Source organism: Equus quagga, chromosome 15, assembly GCF_021613505.1.
Source record: "Equus quagga isolate Etosha38 chromosome 15, UCLA_HA_Equagga_1.0, whole genome shotgun sequence".
Taxonomy (NCBI): Eukaryota; Metazoa; Chordata; class Mammalia; order Perissodactyla; family Equidae; genus Equus; species Equus quagga.
Genome location: NC_060281.1, coordinates 87,969,826 through 87,993,609, shown reverse-complemented (window position 1 = coordinate 87,993,609; position 23,784 = coordinate 87,969,826). Strand labels below are relative to the sequence as shown.

Here is a 23,784-nt window from a genome sequence, read left to right as displayed (position 1 = left end):
CATTGCTACGTATTTGGATCTTGGGAAATAATGTTTTAAAAATGTTTTTAATGTAAGGAATATATACTTATTGTAAAAAAAAAAAAAAGTGCGACATAGCAAATAGGTCATTCGTGATCCTATCACCCAGGCTAACACTTAATATTTGGCTTATGTTATTTCAAACATTTTTCCTACTTGCAAACATATTTTACCAAAACAAAAGAGTTCTGATGTTTATTTAGTTTGATAAACTGTCCCAGGCGGCTTTCTATGTAGAGGTATATTTCTACACTGTCATTTTTAATTGCTCCATTGTATTCAGAAATTTAGTTTTAAAGAACTTGAATGTCTTGTTAATATTTCGTTCTATTTCTGCAGTCTTGTGGCATTACCAATATTTTGATAGATGGCTAAAATAAGAGTTTGGTGATGCAAGCAAGTGAGCTGAGAGTCATTTTAATCTGCTACTTTAGGCTTGCATCTAAATATTACTTCATCTCTGATGGTTCCAGCCAAGGCACTCAGCTGTTCTTGGTAATTCAACTGTAGATACTGCTCAGAAACTTGAGGACCCAAGATTGGGCTGGGAGAAAAAGGAGAGAGTGTCTGTTTTGGTTTGATAGTCAATGTGCCTAGTTGTTTTACAGGCTGAAATTCTTAGAATTATGTCTCTACCAAACAAGAGTATCAAGAGATGATAGCATTGTGGTGTTTGTCTTTTGTAAATTGGAAGTTATCTTTTGATGACCAAAGCTTTAAAATTCTGTATTGGCCAATTCCAGTTTACTGTGTGGATGGAAGCATAGAGAAGGAAAGGTAATGGTACTATTTTCCCTGAGGAATATTTTGAGCTGTTTTGTGTGATTATCAATATTACCCTTTCATGATAAAGATCTGTTTAGTAAATCTGTATTTGTGCATGATCCTGTGTTTGGAACAAAATCTTGAATTAGACCTATGGGGATGGAAAGTTGTGGGATTTATTAGAGACACTGTGGGAGGTGAGTCCTTAGGCTACAAGTGCTAACTGAACGGCAAGTGGAAGGTCTGATATGGTTATATCTGAGGATTCAAGTCTGAGCTCTAGGATAGTGGGAGGTGCCATTACTGAGAGAGAGAGAGGGAGAGAGGCAACAGAATCAAAAATAAGCTTGTAAGTTTACTGAGGGCATCTTATTCGTCCTTGTTTCTCACAACTGTTTGCATGTAGTAAGACTCAATTATTCATTGGGTTGAATGGGCTCTATTTTAGACATGTTACGTTTGGGGGGTGCCGTCCTTGTGAGTGGAAACATAGGTTAGGAACTTGAGAATAGGTTGGGCTTAGGAACAGGTTTCTTTTTCTTTTTTTTTTTAATCAGCCTTATTAAGATATAATTCACATACCATACAATTCACCAATTAAGTTGTACAATTCAGTGGTTTTTCACATAGTCACAGAGTTGTGCAACCATCCCTACAATCAATTTTAGAACATTTTTCTTGGTCCCAAAAGAAACCGTCCATTGGCAGCCACTCCCTAGTTCTCCCCCCTCCCTGCACTAAGCAACCACTAATCCACTTGTGACTGTAGATTTGCCTGCTCTGGACATTTCATATAAATGGGATCTTATAATATGTGGTCTTTTGTGACTGGCTTCTTTTGCTTACTATAGTGTTTTCAAAGTGCATCCATGTTGTATCACAAATCAGTACCTCATTCCTTTTTATGGCCAAATAATATTCCATCATATGGATATACCACATTTGGTTTATCCTTTCATAGTTGTGGGACATTTGTATTGTTTTTACTTTTTGGCTGTTGTGAATAGTGCTACTATGAACATTGGTGTACTAGTTTTTATGTGGACTAGTATTTTTTTCATATATACCTAGCAGTGGAATTGCTAGGTCATGTGGTCACCAATGCTTAAAGGGACAGTTTTGCGTGATCCTCGTAGCAGAAAGGCTGCAAGAAAAGATGAGGTCATCAAAAAAGTGAAACCTGACAATGAAGACATGTCAAAGATTAAACTTTTGAGAACACCCACACCTCAGTGGTGGGCACAGGGAAAGGAGCTCTTGAGCACAAGCTGGCAGAGTGACCCACGGAGCTGATATCCATCAACTAACCTGCTCTTTTACGGTATCCTTTCCTGCACTTATTCTTCTGGTCTATATGTGGTGTGACAACCAAAAGCTGGATTGTGTCTGTTATTGGGAAAGGGAAACTGAACCTAATTAAAATTGAGGACTTCCTACCTTTTTTTGATGTCAAATAGCAATTCCACTTTAGCTGTTAACCTCCACATACACAGACACACATGCACAGACTAAATGGCCTAAAATCTAAAGTGCCCCTAGAAATATCCAGGAGTCAGAGAAAGGGGAAGATTGTATCTTCAAGAAGGATGCATTTCCTCTCAGTGCTGTTGATGGGTCTCACTTGATTCTTGCCGTACTCCTGTAACAATAGTTTTTCTCTCCTTGCTTCATTTTTTATTTCAAGTTTCTTCATCAACCCTCCTGTGTTACCTAAACTTTATAGACCAGCAATCTGATGTCCTGTAATTTCTAGTATTTAAATTAGTAGTGTAATGTTATATCCTTATACCTTTGGGCAGGGCTCCTTCAAAACATTAAGGACACCCAGTGGATGAAAGCATAGGAACGTGAGTAAACCACCCAAAATATCCTTTCCTGTGAGCATTTTGGCCAAAGGGATTTGCCATCCATACCTCAGATATGTCCTTGTTATGAACTCCAAGTTGCCAGATATTTCACATCTTCTCTCTTCTCTTGTTAGGATCAGGGAAAGCGTCAAGATTGGAAGCGTGTAGTATCTTATTTTGTTAACCAATTTCCACCCTGATCAGGGCAAAGTGGATTTTGTTGTGGAGACTGCACACATTTGGTAGAGTAAAATGGAAAAGTTACTAGCTAGGAAACCCTAGTTCTGAGTGTACCATTCCCTAGCTGCATGTATGTGTGTTTTTGACTACTTTATTTTTATTTTATTTTTAAGATATTATTGTCACTTTTTTTTTAAAGATTGGCACCTGATCTAACAACTGTTGCCAATCTTGTTTTTTTTTCCTTCTTCTCCCCAAACACCCCCAGTACATAGTTGTATATTCTAGTTGTGAGTGCCTCTGGTTGTGCTATGTGGGATGCCGCCTCAGCATGGCCTGATGAGCAATGCCATGTTCACGCCCAGGATCCGACCCGTGAAACCCTGGGCCCCTGAAGTGGAGCGCACGGACTTAACCACTTGGCCACGGGGCCAGCTCCTGACTACTTTAATAATATAGTGTTATGAACTACTTACATATACATATTTTAGCAAATAGCTCATGTTTCCACTACCCAATACAAGAAGTAAAATGTTACCAACACTTTGGAATCCCCCTGGGTATCCCCCCTCCTTCCTCTCAGTTGACCATGTAATATTTTAGGCAGATCTCTTCTAACCTCTTCAGGTGTGGTGGTAAGATCTATAATGGGGAGATGACAGCTGCCGTACTTAGCTCACAGGGTTGTTGTGAGAATCAAATGAGTAGTGTCTGTGAAGGCGCTTAGAAAATCTCAAGATGCCAAATAAAAATCAGGAAGGATTCTGCTAAGAGCTAATTTAGTAGTGTAGATACAGCTCAAGTGTTTGGTAAACAGTAAAGAGGTGGAATTCTGTTTTCTCTGTATCTTCTTTCATAGAGAATTCTTCCTGAGGAAAAGTCAGTGTATCAGATTCTTCACAGTCCCTCAGTACCTATTCATTCAACAAATATTTACTGAGTACCTACTGTGTGTCCAGCACCTATTCTAGGCAGTGAGGATATAGCAATAATGCCATGAAAACAAATAGAAAACGGTCTTTTTCTTCTAATTCATGTCAGGTCTATCATTGGATGCTTAGCCAAATCTTTCATCTTCATTTGCTCGTTCTCCAGATTTAAGTTGAGAATTGCTCATAAAGCAGTATTTGATTTGAGGTTAGACAGATGACTATTAAAGTATTTCTTTTTTCACAAGTTCACAGCCTAAAGGATTTTTTGTGCCAGATAACACCGGCATTTGAGGTAGAATTTTTGTGCTTAGTTTAGCCAGTTTGAGCTGAGACCCTTCTTCCACCCTACAAGGTTTTAAACTTTTATCCCTTCCTTTGATTTGTGTCAGGGTGAACCGTTTGATGTAAAAGACTTGACTCCATAATCTGCATCTGCCCTAATGCTGTCATCCGGAGTAGAGACTCAGCCAGTTCCACTTGATTCCTCCATGTCTGCCGTGGTACAGGAATTATACTCGGAACTCCCAGTAAGTGTCTCCAAAGAGCTTCATGCTGACCCTGAGCCAAGTGTGATTCCAGATGTAAAACCCGGAGCCTCAAGCTCTCTTATAAGTCAGAGTAGGGCAGTGCCCTTGGAGCTGCAGAGGACTCCTGCGGAAAGTTGTTGTGAAGAAGCCTCTGAGACCTTGGATCATGGGGGTGCGCCTGGGCGGTGTGGGCTGGTGGACTCCACGGCAGCAGGTTCTATGGCTTCTGGGATCTTGGATAGGGAAGAAAAAAACAAAAGCATGGAGCTAAAGGTCTTCAGAGATCGAGGGGACCAGGCGGAAATTGTAAGAAACCCCTGTGAGGGAGCAAAGGAAGACCCATGCCAACATTCCACAGCTGCTGAAGAAAAGATCAGCCCAAGTCAGGTAAGAAATGAGATCTTGATTCAGATGAGTCAAGTGTGAATGACAGCTTTCCAGGTAACACTTCACATGATAAAATACAGATGCTGGCAGGTACCTTATGATTTCTTCTTAAAACATTTCCAAAATGTTGATTTTGATGTTAACTTTTTTTTGATAATCTTTTAAACATTTGTGTCATATCAGACACTTGAAGAGAGGAAGTGCTTATCTAATGAAAGTGTCACTTCTCTGAAGCAGCTACTGTATATGGAATGTTGAGTCTCTTTGTGATAGTCATATGGTATTTCTGCATCTGATGTTAAGAAATGATGTTTACTCATTCCTTAAGTTTTGGTAGTGTCATGATTAGGGTGGAGTGAGATGTCACAGAGATATCTTTGAAGGAGGCTTTTGACCCAGGTAGGGCTTCATAATGTGGATACTCTAGAGGGATCTCCGTATTTTAGAAGCTGGTCCTTGGCTTTGCAGGTCCAGAAACTTAATCTTTATTTTTTAGTACATCGGAGGTGATGATCTCCAAAGGATAGACTTCTGCTAACCCATTTCATGAGAGGCTGGAGTATAAATCAGAAATCCCGTTTTTTAGTTAATACACAATGAAAAGTGGAATCGTTACTTGGTAGGACATGGGAAATCAGATCTCTCTCTGAGTAAGATGGGTTATTTAGGGGAGACTAATGGTTAATGAGCTGTGATAGCCTGATGGACCCAAATCCCTAAAGGAATATACCTAAGTGGACTGGGCATCTTGAATGGTGCCTTACACCAGGGGTCAGCAGACTTTTTGTAAAGGGCTGCATAGTGAATATTTTAGGCTTTGCAGGCCATATGGTCTCTGTTGAAACCACTCAGCTGTACCACTGTAGCATAAAAGCTGGCTAGACAATGCATAAACCAATCAGTGTGGCTGTATTCCCATATTTATAAGTATATGGCTGACCTACAGGCTGTAGTTTGCCAATCCCTGCTCTAGACCCACTAATAACTTCATATTCTCTGGGTTTCTTGGACTGGGCTCCATTCCCTACCTGATAAATACATCATTTCTTTACACAGGTTACAGGGTAATTGATTGTTGTTGGTAGGCTGCATATATTGACCATAATTAGGAATGGGTAAATGATTATGTAATAGTAACTAAGTAACATGATATCCAGTTTTATGTTATGATGATTTATCTTTAAAAATATGGTTAAATAAGTGAAGTAACAGACTCAGGACTGAAAGTTTCTTACTTCTTGATATGGTGGGCTGAGTCTAACAAGATGAAAAGTTTCTTTCTTTTTCTTTTTTTTTTTTTGAGGAAGGCTGCCCTGAGCTAACATCCGTGCCCTTCTTCCTCTACTTTATATGTGGGATGCCCACCACAGCATGGCTTAGTCAAGTGGTGCCATGTCCGCACCCAGGATCCGAACCGGCGAACCCCAGGCCGCCAAATCAGAACGGGCACGCTTAACTGCCATGCCACCAGCCTGGCCCCTGAAAAGTTTCTTAATGTAATATTTGATATAAAATTAAAGTATGTGATGTATATATATGAAGTATAATAATGGACACAACATAACACTCATACTTGTGTACGTATACACACACACTCATACCATCCAACCTAAGAACTAGAAGATTACCGTCTCTCTTCTCCTTTTCTTTTCTTTTTTTATTTTTTTAAGATTTTACTTTTCCTTTTTCTCCCCCCCGGTACATAGTTGTATATATATTTTTAGCTGTGGGTCCTTCTGGTTCTGGCATGTGGGATGCCGCCTCGGCATGGCTTGATGAGCGGTGCCATGTCCGTGCCCAGGATCCGAACCAGCGAAACCCTGGGCTGCCAAGCGGAGTGCACGAACTTAACCACTCGGCCACGGGGCTGGCCCCCTCCCTTCTCCTTTTTTAAACCATCCCCTTCCTTCCTTCCAACTCTGCTAGAGGTAAATACTACTTTGAATTGTGTAAAGCAAAATGAAATTTAATATATAAAAATGTAAGATTTTGTACTTGGTTCCAAAAAGTGATCTCCACAAGTGAAAAAAGGTTGAAGTATTTTTGGAGAAACAGAAGACCTGCAGGTTTTGGTTCATCAGTTAGAACTGATTTGTGGTGTGGCCACCGAGGAAAGCCAGTTTGCTCTTAATATACATGTACAGAAATGTGTTCCCTGGACCGAGAGGTGGTGGCCATGCTCTGTTGTGTGTTGTTAGCCTACAGCCAGAATATCACACTCGCAGGCCCTTCTCCCCTCAGCACTGACATGAGCTCAAGATGCTGGGGCGATAGGGTGCAGAGGGAAGCAAGGAATGTGTCAGTGTTGGGGTTCCTGACCAAAGTGGATCCTGTCTCCTCCCTCTTCCCCACACTAAGCCTGGTGTCATATGTGGGAGGAGTATAGAAAACCAGGAATGTATGCATGGGTAAGAGTTCACACTAAGGACAAAACCTGAAAAAAACACCATTGCAGCCTGTTTGCTGGGGGTATCTTCCTATGAAAGAGAGGTAAGGGAAGCCTTCCAGGATTTGGAGGGCTGTCAGGCAGAATGGTTCTCTTGCACACAGTTAGACTTGGTGGGAGACACAGGGCAGTGGTGGCCTGAAATCGTTCTCAGGTCACAGGGCCCTTTGGAAATCGGAATGAATGCAGGAGGTCTCAGAAAAGCAGACATACCATTTCAGAAGGTTTGCAGAGCCCAGACATCCTTGGACCTCAAGATAAGAACTCTTGCTAGATTGACAAAACATTACAAACACAGTCAAAAGACAACTGGCAAATTAAGAGAACATATTTGCAACATATATCAGATAAAAAGCGTATATCTAGAGATATATAAAGAACTCGTAAGTTGAATGAAAAACCCAATAGAAAAATGGAGGAAAGACTTGAATAGATAATTCACTCTGTGTATATTGTGTGTGTATTGTGCTTAAACACAAGAAGAGATGAGCAACCTCATTCATAATTAGAGATGCAAATTTAAACAACTCGTGATACCACTTTTTACCTGTCAGATTGGTGAAAATGAAAAATTGTGACAACATATCTAGTCAGGAAGACTGAAGAAAAAGATATTCTCACACATTGCTGGTGGGAATGCACAGTGATACAACTTTTCAGAAGAGGAATTTGGCTATACCTGACAAAACTACTTGTGACCTGACCTGTTGACCCAGCACTCTCATTTCTAGGTATCTACCCTGAAGATACACCTCCAACAGCCTTGCATATAAAAATACATATATGCAAGGTTATTCTTGGAAGCATTATTTATTATTGCAAAATATTGGAAACAACCTAAATATCTACATACAGGAGAGAGGTTGAATAAGCTATGGTATATAAACATCCACACATGGAGCATTATGCAGCCATAATAAAGAATGAAGGTCTCCGCTTACTGATGGGGAGTGATTTCCAGGTGTGTCAGGGGTCCCCAAGACCACCTCCAGATTTGGTGATTCACTAGAATTCCCAGGACTTGGCATATGGTCATGTTTACAGCTCAGATTAGTTACAGTGAAAGGATGTAAAGCAGTCAGCAAACAGAAGAGAGGCATGGGACAAAGTCCAGAGGAAATCAGGTGCTAGCTTCCAAGAGTCCTCTCCCAGTGTAATGACACATACTTAACTTTCTCCAGGAACACATTGTGACAACACATGTGTAATGTTGTCTACCATGGAAGCTTGTTAGAGCCTGAGGTTTTTACTGGGGACTGGTCACATCAGCACCCTCTGCCTGACACGTCAAAATTCCAGACTTCCAGAAGGACAGCAGATGTTCAGCATAAACCACATTGTTGTTTAGGTGCAGTGAGCCACTCTTAGCATTAGGGAATGTTAGAAACACTCCTGAAATCTAAGTTGCCAGGTGCCAGCCAAGGCCACCCTTGCAAGCAGGCCTTTCCAAGGATCACAGTCAGGCCTGCTACATTGACACTTGTCTGCAAACTAGGATACACTATTAAGTGAGAAGAGCAAAGTGCAAATAATTATCTACAGTATCCTCCCTTTGGTTCAAGAAGGAAGAGGTGAGCCAGCCCTGATGGCTTAGTGGTTAAAGTTTGGCACGCTCCGCTTTGGTGGCCTGCGTTTGGTTGCTGGGTGAGGAACACCACCACTTGTCTCTTGGTAACCATACTGTGGTGGCAGCTCACACAGAAGAATGAGAAGGACTTACAACTAGAATATACAACTGTGAACTCCAGCTTTGGGGAGGGTAAAAAAATAATAATAAATAAAAGAAAGAGGAGGAAATAAGCAAGTATACAAGTAACTGCTTATTTGTATAAAGCATACACACGTGTACACACAGGAAAGATAAACCAGAAAATGTTTGGTTTCCTCTAGGGAGCTGGTGGGGGCAGGGTCGAAAGAAATGGAAATGGGATAGAAGGGACAGGAGGAAGTGACACTTCTCTGAGCATATGTAACATTTTAGTAAATTTGTTTTTCACAGGGGTGTGGCTTAGCAATCGCTAAACTACTTTATGTGTATTCTAGGATTGAGTGAATTGATCAATATTATTGTGGATAATGAGAGCCTCGTTTCTCACTGACAAATTCCAAATAGATGAGGGGAGGGGTGTTACTAGGAGGAACCGTGTGGTGTGGAATTGGAATTGGAGTTAGCAGTATGAATTTAGGGTTTTTAATATATACAGATAGATACATAAACATTTACTAAACTGTGTTATTCTTTGTTGGATTTAGTCTTAAAGTATATAGTCAAAATAACGTTTTCCACAGTTACTTGAGTTACTTTTCTTCTCCGTTCCCCCACCCTTAGCGTGGTTTTATTATTCGTCTGTGTGGGTGTAGGAGACAGGGCCTAGAAGCAGTGATGCCTCATAGCAGTGAGCACACCTAGCACCCAGCTCTTGGTTTCTACATAACATCTTCCAGTTAAAGGAACCAGACTCTTTGGAGAAATGCTGTTCTAGGGCTGGCACAGGGAAAAATACAAGATAAGCCTGGACAGTTTGTGGTGAATTGCTCAGAAAATTATGGGGATGTATCAAAAGGACACAGGAGCCAACTTGAAGGGACTCCCAGTGGCCAAAACTGGGATGATTTGAGCTTAAAATAAATAATGATAGTAATGAATTATAACCCGTAGAACTAAACAAATATGAGCCCATGCTGATATAAAATAATTGAATAAATAACTTGGAAAAAGAAAGCTCTTAAAGAATTCCAAATAATAAATATAGAAGGAATGATAGAAATAAAAAAATCATCATCTGGCAGCCATCACAGTAGTAATCATCTCCAGCAAGAATCATCAATGGATGTTAAAACTAGTGGCTAAAAGTTTGAATGAGAAATAAATATTTACATAGTCTCAAGATATCTCCCCACAAGATACTTAGTAATTACAAAGAAGAAAATAACTTCACAGTGGAGAAATTTGGCAGACCCCCTCCCCCCGCCCCCGAACCAAGTAATGGAAGTTCACCTGCCCAGGAATGAGACACCCCAACACAATGAGCCTCCTGAGAGGATGCACCGAGAAGAACCGGCATGCTCCTGTGGGATTCCTGCCCCCAAAATGCCTAACCAGAATCTGGTCATGAGGAAATATCAGACAAATCCAAATTGAGGGACTTTCTTTCCAAAAGTGTCAAAGTCATGAAAGATGAATACCTAGAGAACTATCTCAGTTTAAAAGAGACTAAGGAGATATGGTGACTAAATGCATCATGGATTGGATCCTGGTCCCGAAAAAGGACGTTGTGGAGCCATTAACAAGATTTGAATGAGAGCTGTAGATTAGTTAATAGTATTATATTGATATTAATAATTGTGCTGTGTTTATTTCAGATGTTAACATTAGGGAAAGCTGGATGAAGACCATACAGGAAATTTTTTAAACAATATTTGCAAGGTTTCTTGTACATATTTAAATATAAAACATTTAAAATTTGAAAATATAATAATAGTAAAAGAGAAGCTCTTCTTGCTAGAGGGAGACAGAATTTAATATGAGAGGTATTTTTTAACAGCTAGACCAGAGTAGAAATGGATTAGGTTGCTCAGGGAAGTTGTGTTTATGAAGAGGTTGGGTGACTGTATGTCAGGAATATAGCCAAGAGTGTTCCAGTTTGAACAAGCAACCTCAGAGGTGTTTTTTTCCATCCTGAGATTCTGTGACTTTTGTAGTAGTCTTTGATTTGCCTTTAGCAGCATTCTACCAAATTCTTTTCCTTCAGCTGTTCCTCATCTCAAACCAGCAAGAGGCCCACAATCAGGCACTGGCTCAGGTTTGGGGAAGAGTACTCAAAGATGACTACTTACCCACCCTTCTCTGTTTCCTGGACGAAAATGTCAAGGCAGAAAAGGCTTCAGTGGAGCACAGCTCCACTTAGAAGAACTTGCTGTAATTGTGAAAGATGGCCACCTAGGGTTTCCAGGCATGTGTTGTATGAGTTGAATGAATTTAGCTAAGTTAGATCTGCTTGATGAATTTCCCAGTTCGTGGAGAAGAACTACACCAATATTTAGAATTAGAGGTTTACACTTTTCTATATCTTGGACGCTGATGACACCTAAACTGGTTTTGTTAAATATTCATTTCATTTCTCTTGAAGTCATTATAGGTTTGTTGTTGTTAAAAGAAAAACAACAAAATACATGTTTTATGAAGCAATTTGTTTTAAAATGTTAGTCTTAACATTTTTTTTTACCTTTTTAAATTATTTAAAAATACATATAACATAAAATTTACCATTTTAATGATTTGTAAGTGTACAGTTCAGTGGAATTAAGTACACTCACATTGTTGTGTAACCATCACCACCATCTGTCTCCAGAACTCTTTTCATCTTCCCAACCGAAACTCCATATCCATTAAACAGTATCTCCCTGTTACGCCCTCCCCTCGGCCCCTGGCACCCACTATTCTCTTTTCTATCTGAATTTGACTGCTCTAGGTACCTCATATAAGTGGAATCGTAGAGTCTTTGTCCTTTTGTGACTGCACTTAACACTTTTTTAAAGATCCACTTAAAAAGTTAAATATTCCAATCATGAAATATTTCAGTCATGAAAAAAACAGCAAAAAATAGTTCTTTCTTGCCTTAGGATTGTGTCAGAAAGGTATACAAACTTGTTTAACTAATTTTGTGCTTTGATCGGGGACACTGTTATTGGGGAGGGGAGAAGAAAGGCGAAAAAGAAGGAGGGGAAAGTATCAGAGAACAGGCGCAGAGGCAGGGACAGCTGCAGAGCCGACTGAATGGTGAAAGAATGCATTCAGTTCTGAACTCCACGCTTGTAGGAGAGAGATCAAAACTGTGGTGCATGCAAAGGTTACCAGCCAGGATGGGGAAAAGACTGGTCTTAAGAATAAGATATAAAGAAAGAGATGGGTATGTGACATTCCAAACAGATGATTTAATGTTGAAAACTATACTGTGCTTGATTTTTGTTTATTTGCTTTTCTTGGTGCTTGATATAAGCTGTAGGGTGTTTAAGTTTTTATTTTTATTTTTATTTATTTTATTTTTTCTCATAGTGGTAGATCTACCTGGGTTGAATGTGTTGTAAAAGCTTTGGTTCCACGATGCAATACTCTATTCATACTAAACACAGACACAGAAAAAGTTCTGAATTGTCTGTTAGCTGTAACATATGAAGGCTCAGTATACATTTTTTTAACAGATCTTTTAAGGTATCTGGACAAGGGACATCAAATAAGGAGGCACAGTGGCTGTTGATCATTTGAAGTATGTTATGGTGTTGGAGAAACTTGTTTTTTAATGGCATGTTCATAAAAGACCCAATCTCGTGCAATTTTTATGACTTTACTTAAATGAAAGGCTTGCACTGTGTCCATTCAACTTACTTCTCACCCTAAGAGTCTGTGATCCTAAGGGAATTTGCAGTAATGTGAAGGAGCTTGCTGTTTGTTTAAAAGAAAATCTTGCTGGAAAGAATTCATTTTCAGTGATTTAAAGGTGAAAAAATATGAACGTCACACTTTCAGTAATAAAATCGGTGGCCATAAGCTGTTCTGTGTTTGCCAGGGCACTGTTGTCCCCACAGTGATGGTTTGCCCGTGGTTCTCATCTCATGTCATTAACAGTGTGTGAGAGAGAAGTGCCCAAAGCACACGTGGTGTATTGCTGAGATTTAAGGTAGAACTTCCTCCTAATTATTGTAGCAGTTCTCTTAGATAATTCATTGTGGGGGGAATGTTATTAAATGCCCCACAGCTAATGTGATCAGCTCCTTATTTAGTCACCAGCTGTTTCTCTGAATTGAGAGAGAGAGGTGGAGGAAAGTTCCATTTTAAGCTTTGCAACGATGATTTAAAGTTTCACTGTTGTACAGCTGCTCTTTTGTAGATCTAGAGCTACAAAAGTTTTGTTTCTTTTCAGAGTGTTCTTCCCTATGAATGTAATGATGGCTGTTTCCACAAATGTCAGGAAGTAGGAAGTACCTCATTTGCTCCATATCGTGCCCCCATAATTGCAGACTTCAGTGTATAGGCAGTCCCATCTCAAGATGGGGGGCCATCACTGCCCTTGCTTAGCCATCTGCCTCTGCCTCCTGCTCAGGAAGCTCAGGTTTAGAGGAACTCAGAGGGGTCTGGTTACAAGCGGGGCTTGTGGCTCAGAGATACATCAGGCCCTGAGGAGCTTCCAGCTACCCTGCTTATAAAAGTTGAAGAGCCGGATCTATTCATTTCCCTCCTTAAGATGTTTGTGTTTTTTTCCTGCTCTGGACTAGTCTCATAGGAATGAATTAGAGAATTGCCTCTTTTCTGGGATATACAACCAACTTTTAATGAGAAATAAGATTACAAATGAACACTAAGAATGGTTTTCAAGACCCCCTAAAATCTGCCACAACCTTGAAGAAGTATCAAAAGTTGATTTTGATTCCAAGCAGTAGGCAGGAGGATGACGTGTTGGATGTACAAGGCAGAGAATTTGTTTGCTGTCAATTTGAAAAACAAGTTGCACTATTATGTGGCTTTTCCTATTTATATAGTTTATAGAATGCTATAAACTATAGCAGTGAGCTCACTTGCGTCGAAAGAGGGATCCATGTGAACTTTTAACTTGAAAGTTGATTCATACAAAACAGATTTTGTAAGAAATATTAGTACGTTAATGATCAGATGTTGAGATTTAACATCATCTAGGTGATGGAAATGTTTAGGATTCTACCTTTAGGAATCCTGAATGTTAGAACATTTAGCTGATAAAATATTGTAGGAAAAGAAAATTATCTGATGAATTTCTGCACATCTTGCTTATATGATTGGGTGACCATGAAGGAGTAGGGGAGTCACACACAGGATTATTATACTACATATCCATTGCTTACAGGTGGGCTGTCTGTTCCTCTCATGTGCACTTGGGGCCCCAGACTGGTAGAGCTCCCACCTGATCTAGAGATCACCCATCACTGTGGTGGCAGTGGTTGTGGGAGGTGTCCCTCACATCTGACCTCAGCTTCATATTCTGTCTCTGTTCAACCCAGTCAATTCCTGATCATATTTGAGACCTCAAATCTTGTAGGGTCTCCAGCCCTCTGTGAGAGGAAACTTGTTTTTCTTAACTGAGAACCTTTTAGAGATGTCAGCGAGGCAGAGGGAGAGTGGAATCACTCCTAGCTTCTGCTTTTCTCCTTTCCTGTTAGGAATCATGGCTAACCAAGCAGAAGGGGAAATGTCTGAAGCAGTCGCCTTGGCTCTCCACCAGGGTATTTTGGGGCCTCCAGCTAAGGACACCTCTTTAGAGCAGCAAGTGGGGTAGAACTGAAATCCCAGCAGCCCCTCCAGGGGCTGGAGCCAGTAGGATTAATTGTACAAGCTCGTCAGAGGCCTTTGGAATCTGAAGGAACCTGTAGGTTGCCGGACCTGAGCTCAGCTCTCACTTTACAGAGGCTCTCGTAGACCCGGAAAAACTTAGGGTAGTCACTCCAGACGACATACCAGAATCTGTTGGTGATGGTCCTATTGACTTTTCTCACGGAAAGGGATAACAGGTGTCTAAGGTCTAATGAATGATAGGAGCTTCTGCTCTGAGAGCACCCACTCCTGACAGGGCGTCTTGCTAGGTGTTTCTGTGGTCCCATTTATTCTTACAGCCACCTGTAAGCTTGCTCTCAGTGCTGTGTAGCTAGTAGGTTGGAACAGAGCTCTCATTCCTCATCCCATAATCTTTTACTCCAGCACACTGCATTTTCCGTAAAGTATTAACGTGAAAAGATGTTCTAAATAGCATCTAATCTCATACCTCAAACATTCAGCCTAAGAACTGGAAAAGTGGGGAGTGCTGTCATTTTGGAGAAAGGATCAAATGTAATTACAAATAAAGATGTTTTCTTAAACTCTTATTTTGAAATAATTTGAGACTTACAGAAAAGTTGTAAAAATAGTACAAAGAATTCCTGTATACCCTTCATGCAGATTCTTCACGTGTTATCATTTTACCACATTTGCTTTTTTTCCTTCTGAATAATTTGAGAGTATAGTCGCAGACCGGTGCCTAAATACTTCACTGTGTATTTCCTAGCACACAAGGACATTCTGTTACGTGACCACAATACATTAACCAAAATCAAGAAATTAACACTGATCCAAGTACATTTATTTATCTAATCTACAGACCATATTCAATTTTGGCCAATTGTCCTGTCAATATCTTTTGTAGCAAAAGGAAATGGTTTTTTGGTCTAGGAAAAATCCAGGACGACTTGTGGCATTCAGTTGTCGTTTCTCTTTAGTCTCCTTTAATGTGTAATGGTTCCTCAGCCCATGACCTTGACACTTTTGAAGAGTTCAGGCCATTTATTTTTATAATTTCCCTGATTTTGGGTTTGTCTGGTGTTTCCTTATGACTAGATTCTGGTTTTGCATTTTGGGGTCAGGAATCCCACAGAAGTGATGCTGATTCTTCTCGGTGCATCCTCTCAGGAGGCACCTGGTGTTGGGGTGCCTCGTTCCTGGGGAAGTGAATTTCCACCGCTTGGTTCAGGTAGGGTCTGCCAGGTTTTTCCACTGTGAAGTTACTATTTTCTCCTGTATAATTACTAAGTATCTTGTGGGGAGATATTTTGGGACTATGTAAATACTTGTTTCTCATTCAAACTTTTAGCCATTAGTTTTAACATCTATTGATGATTCTTGCTTGAGATAACTATAAATGTGATGGTTGCCAAATGGTGATTTTCTAACTCCATCATTCCTTCTGTGGTAAGTAAGAGCTTTCTCTTCTCCTCATTTACGAGTAAGTTTGCTCTGGCATCATGCTTTTTTGCCAAACACAGCAGTGTTACACGTAAGTTATCTGGGAGATATTTGTTTTTAAGTTCATGCTCTACAAAAATATTGCATATTAAAGTTTCAATAGAAAATGAAAGATAGGCTTGCTTCATATATGACAGTCCATTCTAGTCCTCATCTCGCAGTTCCAATGATGTTTCATCTCGCAGTTCCAATGATGTTTTATTTCCCCGTGTTCACCTGTATTTGCCGTTTTTATCTCCTGCACCCTCCTGGATTATGTTTCCACCACAGATCTTTGCTTAGAGCCCACATGCCTTTGCTTTTTTTTTTTTAAGTGCTATAAAAATTAAGAGAAAAATATCAAAAGCTGTAACAATGGTTTCACTATCTGTAGCTTTAGGTGAATGTGATATCAGAATCTTCTTGTAGTTATCAGTTAAATAAATGTGAAAAAAGATTGTTAAGCCTTCAGGCAGAGTGAAGAGGTGACCCAGAAGGAAAATTCAGTTAAGCAACCGTTTTGGTTGCTCAGTGTTTCCCAGCTGAACCCTTACCTCCTGGGGCTCATCTCCCCCTTACTTCAGGTGCTGCCACAATGTGCACCTTCTGCCACTGTCCCTTCCCATTTTTCTGAATTCTTGCTGTAGAAGGAAACTGGTTGTCATTGATGGTGTTCTCCCTTATCTCTAGCTCTGATGAAGGAGAATGAAAAGAAAAAATAGCCCTTCTGACAAGTTTGAGCAGAAAATGAGTGTGTGATATGGTTTGGGACTGAGATGCATCTATTTCCCGATATTTTCCTTTCAGATGAAGTTAAGATTACATTGCAGCAGTTTGTTTCTTCATTAAGAAGGTATTTCTAGGGTTTTGTTTGGATTGCAGTTCAACATTTTAAACCTCTATTATTGTCCAGACCGTGGAAACTTGGCTTTTCAAGCTCAAATTCCAGAGAAGTGGAAGTTTTTATTGATTATATTTACTTCATTTTGAGGTTTCCTTCAGTTCCCAATCTTTGTGACTGCTAGCAAATTTTCCAGAGTCATAAAGAAGTCTTTCAAAGAAGAATTTGCATTTGTGAGGTCGGGTATCTCTGAATCCTCCTTGACCGCTGGATTTTCTTACTGCAGGAGGACCTCCAAATGCAGTCAAGCAGAGAACTTTTATGCACAGACGTCCCTGAAGAATGTCTGAGGAGCAAAGGTATTTGTTTTACTCAAATCTTTGCCTTTTTCCACTTATTACACACACTGTTCTAGTTCACAGTTCACATTTTGCTTTGGGAATATAAAGGTTATGGGTCCCTGCCTTGCCAGGTGGACGTAACTGTAGAAATTCTTGATATTGCCCGTGGATGGACTTGAAGACCCCTGATATTATCAAGCAGTGTGTTATTTTTGAAAATAATCTGCTTCCCACTTACTTTTTCCAGAATGAGTCCCTGTCGACAGTGTGTTGAACCATTTTTGCTGATGTGAAATCTTTTATTTGATCTTATGAAACTAAACTACCTGTTTAAAAACGTTAACGTGGACAGGGAAGGAATCCACTCAGTATAGTTCAGCACTGTGGCAAGTTATTCCGTTCTTGTTCTCCTGGGCAGGGTTGGAAGAAAGCATTCACTCCAGGTCACCTTGAGCGTTTTCAAAGCAGTTTCATGTCTGTTACCTCATTTTGCTCCTCAGAACAATGGTTGAATGTAGGCATCTGAGATATTACCTTTAGTGTGATTGATTGATCGCGGAGGAAGCTGAGGACCAAAAGAAAAAGAGTGGCTGAGCCAAGATTCTTCTCCCCTTGCCCCAGGTTAAAAATAATGTAAGATAACTTTAGAGAGGACTGTGTGAATATGTTATACAATTAAAGTAAATAATATAGAGTAATCAGAACCTCAAAAAAAAGAAAAGAATATACAGCAAATACATTTAATTATGTGAACATTTTGTTACCGTGATATAATGTCAGATTTGACTCTGCTTCTTGGCAGCCTGGGGAGGAAAGGAAGCACACATCGTCCTTATGAGAAAGGACACTTGTCCCAGTTTATCGCCCTGCTTTCTGCTGCTAGAGATTTTCTCTGTGGCTCAAAGGCTTGGCTGTCCAGTGTAGATTAAAGCTCTGAAGACAAGAAATGTCTCTTTGTACATAAGTCTCACCCGGCCCTTAGGGCCTTACTCAGGATGCAGTTTAGCTCCACTAGTGCTCCGCACAAGATCCTTTTAGTGGGGCTCCAGTATTGATGTATGGAGTCTTTCGTGTATTTTCACCCACATCTTGCAACAAAATTTACTGTCTGTGTGTGAACTACACTTTGATTTAATCGCTGAACTGGCCTTTTAAACAGGAAAATCAGAGTTATTTTCTACAAGGAAGTCTTCTCAGGTTTACCTAGTTACTCTCCACTTAAATTAGTAAAATTAATTATTTTATTTCCCTCCCCAAAGCCATGTTCAGTGGTCTCAGTTTGATATGAGGGAGCTTGAAAACGGCACCTCTTCCAGAGTTTTTAGCAGTAGTGACCTTGTAGTGCCTGACTGTGATACGTTCTTCCATTCAGTCCCCCAGGAACCTTCCGAGGTATCCCTCTGTTAAATGTGAGGAAACAAGCTCAGCTATCCAGAGTCCCATCCGAGCACAGCAAGGCAGGAAGGAAGGTTCTGTGAAGGCAAGTCTCTGTAGGAATTGAGCCCTGGGAGTATAAGCAGGACGTGCTGCCGCCACAGATGTGAGTTAAACAGATGCACATGCTTTACTGTAGTGTGGCCAGCATTTCAGCCTGTTTTGCCAAGGTCAAGGTCAAACATCTACTAACTTATCATTTACTACAGAATTGAGAATTAAATGATGTTTCTTGGAAATCTGGTTATGCTCTCTCTAGGGGCCCCAGCTGCCAAAATTTTCGCTCTGTCCAGATCATAGCTCTTAGTCCTGAGCGTGTTAGATTTAGCCTTTCCTGATGAAAATCTAATATATCGTTGCTACGTTTAAGTGTCTGCACCATTGAGCACTGTGCAAATTGCTTTACATAGTTTTATTTATGTTAAGCTTTGATTATTCTGAATGGGGGCACCTCGAAGGTCAGTGTTCTGTAATGATTTATAAATTTTCAGAGGTTTGGGGTATACATCATTATAATTTGACTTCTGTATACACAACGTTGTGTTCATCACCAAAAATCTAGTTTCCATTCATCACCGTACAAATGTCCTTACCTCTTTTTCCCTTCCCTTTGGTAACCACCACTCACTTCTCTGTATCTATGTATTTATTTGTTATTTTGGTTGTGTTTTTTTTTTTTTAATTTTCCGTATATGAGTGAAATCATATGGTATTTATGTTTCTCTGTCTGGCTTATTTCACTTAGCGTAATACCATCTAGGTCTGTCCATGTTGTGGCAAATAGCAAGGTTTCATCTTTTTATGGCTGAGTAGTATTCCTGTGGGGGTGTGTGTGTGCACACTACATCTTTATCCATTCATCTGCTGATGGACACTTAGGTTGTTTCCATGTCTTAGCTATTGTAAATAATGCTGTAATGAACATAGGGGTGCATATAGCCTTTCAAATTAATGTTTTTGTATTCCTTGGTTACATACTCACAAGTGGAATAGCTGGATCTTATGGTAGTTCTATTCTTAGTTTTTTGAGAAATCGCCATACTGTTTTCCATAGTGGCTGCACCAATTTACATTCTCACCAGCAATATATGAGGGTTCCCTTTTCTCCATATCCTCTCTAACACTTCTTATTTCTTGTCTTTTTAATAATAGCCATTCTGGCAGGTGTGAAGTGATAGCTCATTGTGGTTTTAATTTGCATTTTCCTTAATAATTAGTGATGTTGAACATCTTTTCATGTGCTTCTTGGCCATCTGCATATCTTCTTTGAAAACATGTGTCTTAGGATCCTCTGCCCTTTGGTTTTTAAGTTTTATTGAGGTCATAATAGTTTATAACATTGTGAAATTTCAGTTGCATATTATTATTTGTCAGTCACCATATATATGTGCCCCTTTACTCCTTATGTTCACCCCCCCAACCCCCTTCTCCACTGGTAATCACTAATCTGTTCTTTTTGTCCGTGTGTTTGTTTACCTTCCACATATGAGTGAAATCGTATGGTGTTTGTCTTTGTCTGGCTTACTTCACTTAACATAATACCCTCAAGGTCCATCATATTGTTGCAAGTGGGACAATTTTGTCCTTTTTTATGGCTGAGTAGTATTCCATTGTATATATATACCACATCTTCTTTATCCATTCATCAGTTGATGGGCACTTGGATTGCATCCATGCCTTGGCTATTGTGAATACTGCTGCAATGAACATAGGGGTGCTTAAGTGTCTTTGAATTGTTGGTTTCAAGTTATTTGGATAAATACCCAGTAGTGGGATAGCTGGGTCATATTTCTATTTTTAACTTTTTGAGAACTCTCCATACTGTTTTCCATTAGCTACACCAGTTTGCATTCCCACCAGCAGTGTATGAGGGTTCCATTTTTTCCGCATCCTCTCCAACATTTGTTGTTTTTCATCTTCATAATTATAGCCATTCCAACAGGTGATATCTCATTATAGTTTTGATTTTCGTTTCCCTGATGACTAGTGATGTTGAACATCTTTTCATGTGTCTATTGGCTATGTGTATATCTTCTTTAGAAAAATGTCTGTTCATATCCTCTGCCCATTTTTTGAACAGGTTTGTTTTTTTGTTGTTGAGTTGTATGAGTTCTTTATATACTTTGGAAATTAACTCCTTATTCCATGTATGATTTGCAAATATCTTCTCCCCATTAGTAGGTTTTTTCATTTTGTTGATGGTTTCTTTTGCTGTGAAGCTTTTTAGTTTGATGTAGTCCCGTTTGTTTATTTTTGCTTCTGTTTCCCTTGCCTGAGGAGACATTTTCAGAAAGATACTGTCATATATGGCCTTTATAATAGATTTGTATATCTACTTCCTTCCCCTATAGCTGAATAGGGAAGTCCTCAGCTATTATTTCTTTAAAAAACTGCTCTCTTCTCCTTCTGGGATACCCATTATCCTTATGTTGCCTTTTCTAATGGAGTAATAATTCTCGTAGAATTTCTACATTTTTTAAAAATCTTAGTTCTCCTCTTCTACCTGCATCATGTCTAGATTTCTATCTTCAAGCTCACTAATTCTCTCTTCCATATGATCTGCTCTATTTCCAGTGCTTTCTAATGGATTCTTCATCTCATTTATTGAGTTCTTCAGCTCTAGAATTAGTTTGGTTTGGGGTTTTTGGGGTTTTTTTAGAATTTCAGTCTCTTTGGTAAAGTATTCCCTCTGTTCATTAATTTTGTTCTGGAGCTCATTGAACTGCTTCTCTGAGTTTTCTTGTAGTTCATTATGTTTCTTTATGACAGCTATTTTGAATTCTTTATCAGTTAGATGACAGTCTTCCATGACTTTATGTTTGGTTTCTGGAGAATTGTTATTTTGGTTTTGTGATGCCATGTTACTGTGGCTTTTTGTGAAGCTCGATGAGTTATTTCTTTGCCAATGTGTTTGTCATAGCACACTTTTCTTTTTTAAGTATAGCTTTGTTTTGATTCTAACTATTCAATGAGTTGAAGATTAGAGGCCTTTCTTTTGTGTTTCAGTAGGTTGTGCTATAGCACCAGTTTTTGGTTTTTCTTACCTGAGCTGTCTCTGGTTATATTTGAGGATCTATATGTTTCACCCTCTACCACCTCTATTAAGGGTGTTGCTGGTACTCGTGTCATCACCACCTGCACCTCTGGGGTCACAGTACCTGGCTGTTGCTGGTGTCGCTGTGGTTGCTGATTTTGCTACCAGGGATACAGGGATGGCTGACGCCTCCACCACATCTGAGATTACCTGGATTGGAAGCACTGCCACTATGGCAGGGGGAGGGGGAGAGTAGGGAGGGAGCTAGGTTCTCAGGGCACCGCCTCTTCTATTGCCTGTTTCCTTGTGGTCACAGGCACTGCTGCAGTTGGAAGACCCAAGTTGTGGGTGCACCTTTACTTCTGCTACCAGCTCTCAGCCATGGTGGGTGGCCCAGGGTTGCAGGGCTGCGCATCCACTGCTGTTCTGTTGCCTGTGGCCACAGGCACCACAGCAACCATGAGGCTGGAGCTGCGTATGTGCCTCCACTCCTGCCTACCAGGTTCTGTGGGGCTGAGGGCATCTGGCTCAGCAGCTGCAGCTGGCGGGGCCAGGGTCCTGGGCACTGCCTCCACTGTTTTCCTGATTTGTCTCCTCTATGTACTCGAATCCACCCACCTTTGTAGGTACCACTGTGCAGATCTCTCCAGCATCCTGGTGGGCAATGTAGCCTTTAATGAGTTATGGGTGTTTTACTCCCTGTAGACTGAAAGGGAGAGACAGGGATCATTTCATGCCACCATGATGATGACGTCTCTCCTCTGCTCTTCTGAGTTTTGGGTTTTTTTTGTTTTTGTTTTCGTTTTAAAGATTTTATTTTTTTCCTTTTTCTTCCCAAAGTTGTATATTCTTCATGTGGGTCCTTCTAGTTGTGGCATGTGGGATGCTGCCTCAGCGTGGTTTGATGAGCAGTGCCATGTCCGTGCCCAGGATTCGAACCAAGAAAACACTGGGCCACCTGCAGCGGAGCACGTGAACTTAACCACTCGGCCACGGGGCCAGCCCCTCTTCTGAGTTTTAATTTGGCTATTTCGCCATAATTTTCTGTTTAATATTTTATAAAACTGATATTATCAAGTTTTGGGTTTTGTGTTGGGTTTTTTCCCAGAGAATTCTACATAACTGGGCTTGTTTGGGAAGGTTCTGTGTAAGAAAGATGGAGTGGGCACCAGAAAAAATACCAATATTAATTCCCACGAATTACTGTGGGACTTCATTCCCACGGCAACAATAGCTATTAGGGCTTATTTGGGAATTCTCTAAAATAGGAGGATCACCAGAAATTGGAAAAACATTGAGGAAATACAGTTTTATGCAAAAGTGAAAGCAGTCAAGGAGGGAAAAGCTACCTTATATAATTTTTGGAACCAGAGAGTTTATTTAGAATAATTAAAGTTGAAACAGTCTTTAAAAGCCTGTTTCTGTTATGTGAATAAATTAAGCATTAAAAGTAAATGGAATGGGCCGGCCCGGTGGTGCAGCGGTTAAGTTCGCACGTTCCGCTTTGGCGACCCGGGGTTCGGATCCCGAGTGCAGACATGGCACTGCTTGGCAAGCCATGCTGTGGTAGGCGTCCCACATATAAAGTAGAGGAAGATGGGCATGGATGTTAGCTCAGGGTCAGTCTTCCTCAAAAAAAAAAGTAAATTTATTTATCAATAAAGCCCTTATGCCTTATATACATCTAGATTCTTGGAGCTTATTGATTTGTTTTTATAATTTGGAATGAATATTTCCTGTTTTCTAGTCCCTATTTATGTTATTATCCTCCTATAATTTACATTTTTGGGGGTGAAAGGTTAAAAAATCAACCAGTACCATACCTGTTTAATAGGCAACATAGAAGAAGTCTAGATATTGGGGGAACTGAATTTTTTCTTTTCTTTTCTGTATATACTTTACATACAATAAAAGGTACCCTTTTGTTGTGTGTGTACAGTTCTGTGAATTTTGACAAACACGTAACAGTTGTGTAACTACCACCACATTCTAGATAGAGAGCAATTCCATCACCCCAGCAATTTCTTGAAGATTCCTTTTATAATCAGTCCTTCTTTGCCCTTAGCAACCACTCATTTTCTGTCCCTATAGTTTTGCCTTTTCCAAAATGTCATATAAAATGTAGTCAAACAGAAGAAGCCTGTGAGTCTGACTTCTTTCTTTTAGCATAGTACATTTAAGATTCATTCACGTTGCTGTGAATTATCAGAAGTTTGTTGCTTCTTATTGCTGAAGTGTATCCTCTTG

General features: G+C 40.0%; 1 protein-coding gene across 14 annotated transcripts in view; it reads left to right on the top strand.

The window, feature by feature from the left end:
- Positions 1-23,784, top strand: part of PRR14L (proline rich 14 like) — a 62,993-nt gene that overhangs the window by 3,183 nt on the left and 36,026 nt on the right. For 10 of the 14 annotated variants that reach the window (XR_006885242.1, XR_006885240.1, XR_006885245.1 and 7 more), the window contains exons 2-3: positions 4,135-4,659; positions 17,015-17,087. Coding sequence is in view for 8 of the 14 variants with exons in the window: in XM_046639134.1 (XP_046495090.1) it covers positions 4,186-4,659; positions 17,015-17,087 (547 nt within the window). In the remaining 6 variants the exon portion in view is untranslated. Of the gene's footprint in view, positions 1-4,134; positions 4,660-15,503; positions 15,637-17,014; positions 17,088-23,784 lie in introns of those variants that run through there. The other 4 variants (XM_046639140.1, XM_046639141.1, XM_046639138.1 and 1 more) reach the window with 4 other exon arrangements.